At 41.2% G+C, this 11,611-nt stretch overlaps 1 protein-coding gene across 1 annotated transcript in view; it reads left to right on the top strand.

The window, feature by feature from the left end:
• Window positions 1-11,611, top strand: part of LOC146002220 (dehydrogenase/reductase SDR family member 11-like) — an 81,866-nt gene that overhangs the window by 21,819 nt on the left and 48,436 nt on the right. Inside the window, exons 2-4 of the mRNA XM_083139938.1 lie at window positions 1,116-1,287; window positions 2,398-2,527; window positions 9,160-9,289. Of these exons, the coding sequence (XP_082996064.1) occupies window positions 1,116-1,287; window positions 2,398-2,527; window positions 9,160-9,289 (432 nt within the window). The remainder of the gene's footprint in view (window positions 1-1,115; window positions 1,288-2,397; window positions 2,528-9,159; window positions 9,290-11,611) is intronic.

Genomic DNA, 11,611 nt, shown 5'->3' with positions numbered 1-11,611 from the left:
TGTTTGGCCATAGACGCACATCATGGCTCCCACTTCTGCGTACACCAGTGCATACAGTGTTTATCTTAGAAATGAATTGCAATTTTGAAGGAAGCGACAACAGAAACGGGAATGACCAACTATTTTGATGGAAGATTCTCAGTGTAAATGACTGCAGATTCGGCTTCGTCAAGGTCTCACGTCTCTCCTTTGAAATGTTAGTAATATAAATTAATTTAATGTTTCACGTAAATACAAACTTCTTTCCTTCGCGACTTTGGATTCGAGCCTGGTCTTTCGGTGGAGACATCCAAAGTTAACCACTTAACGCAGTCAGCTTTCGAGGCGAGATATTCAGGCACACGCACACACTTATCTTTTAATTTGATCGATTGATCGATTGATTGATTTTCTTTATTTTTACTTCGCTTTTTGTGTCACTTTTGGCTAATTTGCGAAGTTGGGGCTGAGTGGTGATATGAAGAAACTGATGAATGGACACTCACAAACATCCATGCCCAAGCAACCTGTCGTAGTGCAATGTGCTAACCACTCTTTTAGAAATTGATTATGTGCAGGTGACTGATGTTGTGTGTTACATGTAACATCCGGGACACATTTGATCACCTTGTATAAATATTAATATCATTATCAAATTAAAATTCACATTTAATGGAAGATAATGTGTATGGCAGTGGTTCCCAAAGTTTCCGCTGCGGTGCCCTGGAGCGCCGCGAAATAATCCAATATTTTCACTGAAATGACACTTACTTGTTAGTCTGTACATAGTTTTAGTACATTTCACATATGAAATGATTCTGAATTTGAATAATGTGTTTACTTTTTAACTTAAGGCAAGCAACCTAATCACACTAACAGAGCGTTGCAAGTGTTAGATGACTTTACATTCTGACTTGGTCGCCGCGGAAAAATATTGAAACACTACGGGCGTCGTGAAACAAAAGAGTTTGGGAACCCCTGTATTAGATCTTTAATTTCAATAACTGGTTTAAGCCCAAGATGTGCGTGCCATGTGAAGGTTATTGCAATTACAAAGAGCAAAATATGACATTACTGACAGGCTCAGAAAGCTTCAACGCAGAATGACTCGATGGAACTTTGCCCTCTCGTTGCAGGCGATCGCCGAAGAACTCGAGGGCTCCCGAGGGAAGCTGCACCCACTGCAAGTGGACGTCTCAAAGGAGGAGGACATCCTGGCAGCCTTCCAGTGGGCGAGAGACAACCTGGGGGGAGTGGACGTCCTGGTCAACAATGCTGGAGTGGGAGCTCCCAACACAGTGCTCACAGGTATGGTCATTCCTGTTAGGGTACTTATGCGAGTATAAACTGCAGAAAGGAGAGTTCAACCTATATATATTTTCTCTTATTTTTTAATTCTAAATATTTTTAAGTGTAAGGCAAAACACTCTTTCACGTATCTAGAAAATCACTAACTGTAAGTTAAAGTGTAATCATGCTGAAAATAATTGATTATAAAAGCAATGCCCACCCAGAGTCGTATAAAGTTGGTACCTGGAGGAAACTCTTGGGGGTATAGGCGGCTAGGGGCGTGGTGCTGATCACGTCACCTCAACTTTCGGCCGTGATCAAGAAAGTGTGAGGCCCTAACACTACGCCCCTATACGCCTTCATGGCGTGGTGCATAGTACAGGGGAGCGCTTTACCTTTTTTTCTTACGACAATGAAAAATTTGACTCGTAATGTTTTTCACTCATCCTCAACACAAAACAAACTAACATTTCTTTTATTAGTTTGTAATGTTTGCAACTCTATATAAGGTCCGCTTTAGAAGAAAGCGTTTTCCTTAACATTTATCTTAACATTTATGCCATGACCAAAATGATGCCAGGGCATACTTCATGGCATTTCTCAAGGTTAGGATCGGTCCTATTTCTGCAGCATTTTTCGTAGCATAACCAATCAGAAGCGATCTCTAGGTCACGTGTGCAGATGTAATGGCTGCGCGTGAGATGTAAACAATGTATCACTTCACATTTTTAAAGGAAGATAACTATTCAACCGAGAGGGGTGATGTTTCCTATAAAAAGATTTTAGGTACAAAGCAATGGCACAGTTTAAATACATACTTTACAACGTATACAGTACATGTATTTTTTAGTTGTTTCAATTGTAAACACCGTGTGCACTCACCATAGATGGTGAAACTCTACGTGCCTTTCGTGTTGTATATATTATGCATACTAATCGCAAAAGCTTACCGAAATTTTATATGGAATGCTTCCATGTAAAGTAGTATCTGCTATAAGATTTTCGGAAGCATTTACATACTTATACTAGCAAAAATGTTAAAGGAAATGTGTTGTCTAAAGCGGGCTTAATTAGGAATCCCTCACAAAAGAAAGGATTGGTTTCAACAGTACCCACAAATGTTTTCAGACGGAGACACCAGCGCCTGGAGGAAGCTGCTGGATGTGAACGTCCTGGGCCTCTCCATCTGCACGAGGGAGGCCGTGAGGCTTATGAGGGAGAAGAACGTTGACGACGGACACATCATCCACATCAGCAGGTAGGCCTTACTTCAAACTGCATGAGATCAGAAAACAGAGTGTGTGAAGGGTATTTGCACATTCTTTAATTTTCTTCCGCGCCCCTTTCTGCAACCCTTTCCTTCAAAACTACGAGAATGATTCAAAAAGTAAGGTAACAACAACTCCTACCGGTATCATACACCTCCTGTTCTTCGAATTTCCCGTCAGGCTCGCAGCAGATGAGCACAGCATGATCACACAGCCGTTAGATGGCGCAGATGTTGCGTCAGACCCACGCAATATCAGTTGGAAGATGACTGCACCCACCGAAACATGGTGAAACGTGGAAGTACGTAGTGTGATCATGTTTTTGTGTCTAAGGGACACCTCACCAGCAGACATTCATCGTCAACTGGTTGAGGGTTACGGTGCTAATGTAATGTCACGAAAACAGGCGTGGTATTGGTGCACTGAGTACGATAACGACAGGAGAGATGTACAGGAGCAACGATCCTGTCGGCCAAGCGCGTCCACCACACATCAAAATTTGTGCCGTATTGAAAGTCTGGTTCAGGAGGATAGTCCCCCGATCTAGCACCGAGTGATTTCTATCTCTTCGGACCATTGAAGAACCACCTGCGTGATAGGCGATTCACAAGCGATAAGGAAGTCGTCATGACGTGATTTCCTTCTATGCCGGCATTGATGCCTTGGCTGTGTGATGCCTTACCATTGGAACAAATGTTTGGACAAACATGGCTACTATATTGAAAAGTAAGTAATGTGTGTCAGTGCCATACTACTGTGTATCAGTATATCTTGTTTCTCCATGAGAGCTCTTGTTACCTTACTTTTTGAATCATTCTCGTAGTTTCAGCCGAAAACACCATTAACCATTAATTCTTGCAGTGCCGTGTTATATCATGTTGTCATATTGAGCGCAGAATGTTTGGTATGGAACTGAGACAGCTGTTTTTGTATACAACAGGCAAACCATGGATGGTTCCACTCAGAAAGAGGAGCTGCATTTACTTCCCTGTTCTGGCGGCAGTCTCTCTAAATTTCAACAGCCTCTCTTTGCCAGCATTTTAGTTAAAAATTGTTTCATTTTTTTTTCACTGAGGTGGCCTGTTTATGGTTCTTGACAATTGCCTGCAGTCAAGAGCTCCAGTTCAACACCCAACTCTGATTTTTTCCCAACGAATTAGGCAACGGAAGCATTTCCTTTAGCATCTTTCCTAGCATAAACAGTGGCGACTATTGGCTTTTTTTAGGTGTAGGAAGTTAAAGTAAATAGACCGAGGAAAGGCTTCGAAAGTGCGTTCAATTAAACAGGCCCACGGATCACTTGTACTATCCATTGCATTTAGAATATTAGCTACAAGCCTGTACCCAAGGGGGCCATGCCCCTCTAACAATGAAAAATATTTATATGGGATCCTAAAAATACATACGAAAATAACATTGACAATTTTTCAGATTGTGATAGAATATCGATTTTTCTCTTTCGTGAATGAATGAGTTGTTTGTGTACATAGGCAAGCTCCAAAAGTCTGTAGTCTGCAATATTTGGTCGTTTTAATTTTATGACCAGTGGGGCGATTAGGGGGGCGAGGGGACATCTACCCCCACTTTCCCCCCGCACTATGATAATCCTTATGTACAAAGAGAAATATAATGTCTTTGTTCCCGATACCCGAACTTTCATGGCTGTTCAATGATAAGAAAATTATATGTTTTGATTTTTTAAAATTTTGGTTTGCTTTATTTTACTTCGCTTTTTGTGCCACTTTTGGATAATTTGCGAAGATGGAGATGAGTAATGACATGATGAACGGACAAATATACAAAGAATTTTATTTCCTAAACAGTATACAAGATTTGTTTTCATAGAACGATTTTTTTTTTTTTTTTTATGTATACGGATAAAAGTAGTCAAGCTACTTTCGGAGGTATGTGCTTATGCCCTGGTACCTGAAAATTAACCCAGGGCGTCAGTTCCGTGAATTTTTTACGGATTCCCCCGCTTTTCTTTGATTCATCCTTGATTTCCATTATTTTTTTAATTACAATAATTCACTGTGACATTGGCAAGAACGTCCCAGTGTGAAGAACCAAATTTGTTCGGTTTTCCTGAACAAAGTTGGTTTCACATCATCCTACAAGGTAAGAAGATTAAGATAAAGGTTAGAAATAGTAGGAAGTAAATAAGTGTTAGTGTTTAACATTAATATTATTTATGATCACAGATACGAAATTACATAAGTGTGTAATTGGGTGGGTAATGTTTTCTTAGGATAAGTTTTATTGTGTGTCGTGTGCATTAGTGTTGATGGATGAGATGAGGAATGGACATTAACACGATTCTATGAATGTTAAGCAGGGTCTATGTTCTAGTATGTTATGTTTGAGATAGTGAGAGTATTATTGGCTTTGAGATGTACGTATTAATAGTAGGAAGAGATATGAAAGAACGAGTGGTACCTGATGCAAGGAGACTTGCGGGAGACCAGCAAGAGTTGGTCGGACTGGGATGAACATCGGTACGACGGTTGGTACCCGGGACATCATCAGGAAGGGAAGAAGTAGGGAGGGATTTCCTGGGAAGTATCGGGTACATTAGTACGTTCGGTAGTGGAAATATAGAGAATTGTCAAGAATCAGTGAGAGAAGTTTGCAGTGTGTTTAGTAACGAGAATAAAGAAGGGGGTGTAAGATTACAATTTAAGAAAGAAACGAAAAAGAAGAATCTTGGTTAAATTCGGTTGGTTCCTAGGTCGAGTCCTTGCAGTGTTATCCTTTGCCTTTCTCCGGGGAGACGTAACCTTTTTTCGTTTTGGCGTATCACTGTCTTCTGTATTAGTGTCTCCTTCTTGATGTTCCTGTGGGAGGTTCTGCTTCATTATCCTCTTGGTGATCTTAGTCCTAAGGAGGGATGTCCTGTTGTTGAGTTTGTCGAAGGTGGATTCTTTGTGATCTTCTGGGGGGTATATTACATTCCGGAGGTAGGGGTTGAATGGGGAGGTGAGTGATGCCGGATTTGAAGAGGGAATGTTCCTCTTTCGACACCAGGTTTGTTAAGTTGTTTAGTGACGTAAAGTGCTCGGGATTTCTTATTAACTGGTACGTGTTGAAGTTTGGTAGCTTTTGTCTTAAATCTTCGATTTGTTTGTTTGATGTCTGGCAAAAGAAGGCTTTATGTTCCGGTGTGTCCGTCTCGGTTTTACATTTCAGGCATTTATCAGTCTGTCTGAGGTTGTGCTTATTTAGGTGTTGACCGTAGGGACCGTGTCCCGTTAGGAAATGTATGAGACCTCTCGTGGGATGGAAATGGTCCATCGAAAGTCGTTCTTTTATGTTTGGAAGGAAGCTGTGAAGTCTCCTTCCTTGCGTGGCTTGTGTCCATTCCTGTTGCCAGACGCTAAACAAGTGGTTGTAAATTTCTGGTACCGTGGCAGGGCGTATTCCAATTAGTTTATAGATTTCGTCCTCTTGTCCATTTCTAAAGTAATACTTTGATGATCTAGTTTTAATAACGATTTCAATAGGCTGTAGGCCCGCAATCATGAGAAGAGCCAGGGTTGAGGTTGTTCTGAATGCACCCGTTAGGCGAAGTATCACTTTGCGTTGTGAAGATCTCAATCTGTTTTTAATGTACTGTTTACTGGTTTCCATGGCCCACAGGGGCGAGCCATAGGAAATAATAGAATTATATATGGTAATGAGATATGTTTTTATGTGTGATAGTGGAAGGTTGTAGTTTGCTGAACTCAATGTGGCTAGACTGTTTATAGTTGTTTCGGCCTGGGTTGTTGCCAGGGCTATGTGTCTGTTAAAAAACATCTTCTCTTGAAGAGTAATGCCAAGGTATTTAGCTTCTCTTACTCTTTTTAAATTTCTTTCTCTGAGTTTGATTTGAGGGTTTCTTTGTAACTTCCCCTTAAGGATAATATAATGAGTCTTTTCCGAAGCTATTTTGAGTTTAGCATGATCACACCAATTGGATAACATATTGATTGCAGTGGATGCTTTATCTTCGATTTCCCTTCTTGAGTTACCGGAAGTGAGCATGATAATGTCATCCGCATAAGCTATGATCTGGTCTATGTCTGGATGGTCTTGTAGTTTCATAAGCGCAGGCTCCAAGTTAGTATTCCAAAGCTCGGGTCCCAGAATGGAACCCTGAGGACAACCTTTTGACGTGATCTTACTCATTTGTAGATCCGGATATTTGATGCTAATTTTTCTGTTAGAGAAATAACTTTTCATAAGTAGGAAGAGTATACCTGGGCAGTTCATATTTTTAAGTGTTTGAAAAAGGCTGGGCCACCACAAGTTGTCAAATGCCCCGGCGATGTCCACCATGATTCCAACCATGTACTTGTTTGGAGTGTTTTGTGTTGTAGACGATAGAAGGCGTAATGCATCGTCAGTGCATTTACCTTTCGTGAACCCAAATTGTATCCCTGATATGGGTTTGAGCAGGCGAAATTCTTTGAGTCTTTTTAGGATAAGTTTCTCGAAGAGTTTTCCCAAAACGTTGAGAAGGCATATTGGTCTGTATGAATTGACCCTGGTTTCATCTTTATTTGGATGTTTCTGGATGATTATTAAGTTTGCTTCCTTCCAGGTTTCTGGGAATATCTTCTGAACAAGGCACTCATTAAATAGTTGAGTAATGTAAGGCGTAAGTACTGGGGTGATTTCTTGTATTATTTCCACAGGAATTCCGTCTGGTCCCGGGGACTTCTTCATTTTCATGCTGCTTATTTCGTTTTCTACTTCCTGGGTAGTGAAAGGTAATATTGGTGATTCTGGATATGGCTGGTGATAGATTTTTCTTGTATCCTTATTTTCCTCGCTGTCGTTTTCAGGTTTGTCGTCTGGTATGAGATTCTTCATTAAGAAGTTGATGGTTTCTTCCAAGTCCTTTGTCATATTCGTGTTGTTCTCGTCATTAATTAAGGTGGAAATGGTTTGCGGTTTTTTTATTTTGCCGGTAGCGATTTTATACGGGGTGCCCCATTTATTTAATTCCAGACGTTTTTCGATGAAGATATTCCATTGTTGTGTCTTATAATTTAGTAGCTCGGTTTCGTATTGCTTTTTTTTGGCACGGTAAATCTGGAGGTTGGCATTTCTGTATTGTGCGATGATGGATTTTTGATATAGTTTCCTGGCTTTTTGCATTTGTTTCTTAAGGTTGGTTAATTTATTTGGCCATGGCTTCCTCTTCATTTTCCTTTGGTTATTTCTGGGTGATGAATTTTCAATTGCTTGTCTGATGTTTGCAGAGAGTTCCTCTGCGAGCGTGTTGAGTGATTTTTGTTGGTCCAATTGTTCAGGGATAATGAGCTTTTCTAGGAATTTTTGATGATCGATTTTTCTCCAGTTCAATATGTTCTCCTGGTTTGTCTGTTCAAGCTGATGTTGCCTGTAGATTAAGTCGAATAGTATTAAGTTGTGGTCGCTTGTTGTGGCGAGATCTATAACTTTCCAGTTTTGGACAGTCACAAACATCCACTCCCAGACCGGGATTCGAACCCGGGACCCCTAGCGTCATAGCGCGATGTGCTAACCACTCCGCCACGGGGGCCGGCAAGTAAGTTATAGGAAATTTGAAAACATGGTAATTTGCGGAATACAGCACTATTCGGATACTTCCGAGAATTAAGTGTAAAACTGTACTGTGTGTGACAAGCTTGGCCTGTAAGCCATTGTGTTACTGATTGTTTGTCTGGTTGGGAATGGGCGCTTCAGTATGAATGAAATGGGTTCAGCATTGTGTGCTTGAAAAAGTTGGAGAAAATTCGACGATTGGGAAAGGCGACCAGTATGTTTTATTTGTGACCTCCAACTATCTACCAATTTCCTTTCATAAAATGTTCATTTCATAATCGGGGAGTATAAAGAGAAGCTTAAAACAGGAGGATGGACCGGAATCCGATTGTAAAAACTTGTCGTTTAGTCGGCATACTTTCTCTTGTTTGGAACAAGTTCGCTAGAGAAGTACAAATAAGATATAAAATATATTTCCTCTTTCCTCTTTCCTTTGAATTAAATGTATCTGTCTCCCAAGGACGCGCGTTAAGAGCACTTGCCAAACACAGGGTGCTAGATGCCAGCAAAGTTCAAATTATACTAGGTATAGAACCATAATGCTAGGGTTGGTATCACTGAATGAGGATACCCTCGATCCTTCCTCGCTGGCAATTTAACCGAGCAACCCACTCCCGCTCTCTTCAATACCCCTCGGCCATCCCGCTGTAGGTTCCTCAGCAGGAGGGAAGACTGTCGTTTTGGCTGTCAGCTGGAGCAACGAGTAATAGGGAACAGTATCGGACCTAGTGAAATATACACACATTACGCTCATAATTTTATAACGCACATTAAACTTCTAAAAAAGTAGAAGACTGGAAATAAGTGTAAATGAACTGTAGGAAGTTCCTCACTTCCTACATGGAGGAATCGCCCCTGAGCATAAATGGTCTATAAATGCTTCCAAAGATCTTATAGCAGATAATACTTTACACGGATGCATTTCATGGAGCAGTTGTTCTTCCTAGTTTCAAAATTATAGACCAGCCAAAGCCCGACAATACATATTACATTTTAACTATGACAAATATTCAAACAATAAAGTGCAATTATGATACTTTTCCACTTTCAGCCTGGCAGCCCACCGCATCGTGAACCTTCCAATGATCCACTTCTACACAGGGACGAAGCACGCGGTGAAGGCGATGACCGAGGGCCTGAGACAGGAACTGGTGGATGCCAACACGAACATCAGGGTCTCGGTTAGTGCGTTTCTCGTCCTCGGCGTTTCATGTGCGGAAAGAATACATATAATAATACCTAATAATACCAAATCTCCGTTTTCGTTTCTACAGGCACTAAAACCCTGTGAATTAGGCCTAAAAAATCAGGGGCGGCGCCAGGGATGTGCGAAGGGTGCTTGCGCACCCCTTGAATTTCTTCCGCACCCGCTTCAGCACCTCTTTTTCAAAACCAATTTTCAACCTAAAGCACTATCACCTGTTTCACCGTCATATTACCCATGTCGTCATGTTGAGCGTCGAATGTTTGGTATTGAAATGTGACCGCTGTTGTTCTAGTTAGCGGCAATAAAAATGGGAACCAAGATCCTCAAATCCCGAGGAGGTGTTGTGTGTGTTGCCTAAGTCTATGGCAATGTTAGAAGTTACCATTGAAAATTTGCTATTAAAATCCACTTATCCCATTAGAGTTAGGCAACACACACAACACCTTGAAGGGAAAAGGGTATTTCAGGATCGAGGTTCCCATTTTTATTGCCAGTGACTCAGGAGCGTATATTCCGGGCTAGCTAAGCTATCTGCGAAGCCTGAACCCTAGAAAGTAAAATACTGAAGAGAAATCTTTTAGAAACTGTGTGAATTAAGCTGATTTGAAAAAGAAGATAATGGCGATTCTGAAGTTGGCAACCTGAATTCTTAGGAGTTGGCAACCTGAATTCTTAGGAGTTGGCAACCTAAATTCTTAGGAGTTGGCAACCTGAATTCTTAGGAGTTGGCAACCTGAGTTCTTAGAATTTGGCAACCTGAATTTTTATAAGTTTGCAACCTGACTACCGTTAGGATGGCAACGTGGCTTCCTTGAAGACGTCAAGAATTAGTCTAGCCTCCTCCCTTCCTCTATAGCCTAGGACCAGGTGTCATAGTGAGATAGCCCACGTCTTAGACTCAGCATACGCCACTGCAGTGACTTAACTATCTCATTAATTGTAGATTGAAATGCGTCAGGCCGGTAAAGGCTCAGAACATTCCAGGTGCTTAATTTAATATCCTTATTCCTAGTGTACAACCAACCTATCCTTAGCCCAGGAACCTCCCAAAGACATCCGAATGGGAGACTATTTTACCTCCGGAATATTTTACCTTGGGAACATCCATGGCACCATGTTGCTGATTCTTGACGTAACTTTTTCTTGCAGTGCAGAGTTTTCAGCTCTACGCCTAACCCCCAATATGAATGGAGGACCGCACCTGTCGTTGATCAGAGGATCCCTCGGATCTAGCTGGGAGGTTCACTTAGTAGTCCACCAACCATACCCCACTTCTACCAATTGTGGGACGCTCATGGAGCCATGACAGGACAGCTCTATAAATCCCAACAGACCAAATTTTTACCATTTCATTGATTTATTGATTTATTTGGTGTTTTAAGTCCACTTTATGCACAGTAAGGCTAATCGGGACTGGACCTACAGTTTAAAGTTTGATCCGAACCACTATATGCCTCCACCGGAAAGGAGGCCCTTGACCATTTCATTCTGTTTGTTAACTAACTGCAGTGAACAAGCCACTGGGTGATGGGGTTGTCACGAAGTCTACATCCCCTTATTTACTAAGAAACCCCCTTGCTCCAAAGGGCCCAAATTTCAATTAGAATTTCTTAGTTTGTATATTCTTAAATAATTTGTAGGTAGAACTTTATCAACTTGGAAACCCAAAATAAACTTGTCCTTACGTGTATTGTCATATTTAAGTGTCATCAGAAGGAAGGAATGTTTTAGGAGGAGTGAAAGAAGCGAGATACAAAAACAAAATAAGAGTTAAAGATAGAGAAGAAAATATATGAAACACAGAGAAGGTGAGTTAGAAGAACAGAAGATGGAAAATGGATTGATTGATTTGGTGTTTTAAATCCACTTTGTGCACATTAAGGCTAATCGGGACTGGACCTACAGTTTAAAGTGGGATCCGAACCGCCATGTGCCTCCACCGGGTATCGAATCCGAGACCCCTTGATTACAAGGCGACGACACGACCACTGCGCCATCGGGGAGGCCGATGGAAGATGGAAAATTATGAAAAATAAAATTAAACGGCATAAAAGAAAAGGTGATTAGATATACAGGGTGGGGCAATGAAAAGGTAACCGAAACATGGAAATGAGATGAAGTTGGTAATTTATTTAAGCCATCGTCCGGTTTCATGAAAATTGACAGACATTTTGTGATGTGAATAATCTGGGTTTCCGTCAGCAAGTTTTCAAGCAAGATGGAGCCACCCCACACATAGGCCTGGAGAACAGGGCACTGTTAGAGGAACTGTTTTCAGAACGCCTTCTGTCCAGAA

The sequence above is a fragment of the Lepisma saccharinum genome, chromosome 18, assembly GCF_977018435.1.
Source record: "Lepisma saccharinum chromosome 18, izLepSacc3.1, whole genome shotgun sequence".
Classification (NCBI taxonomy): domain Eukaryota; kingdom Metazoa; phylum Arthropoda; class Insecta; order Zygentoma; family Lepismatidae; genus Lepisma; species Lepisma saccharinum.
Note: the sequence above shows the minus strand (reverse complement) of the source record. Positions and strands in the feature narration are given on the sequence as shown.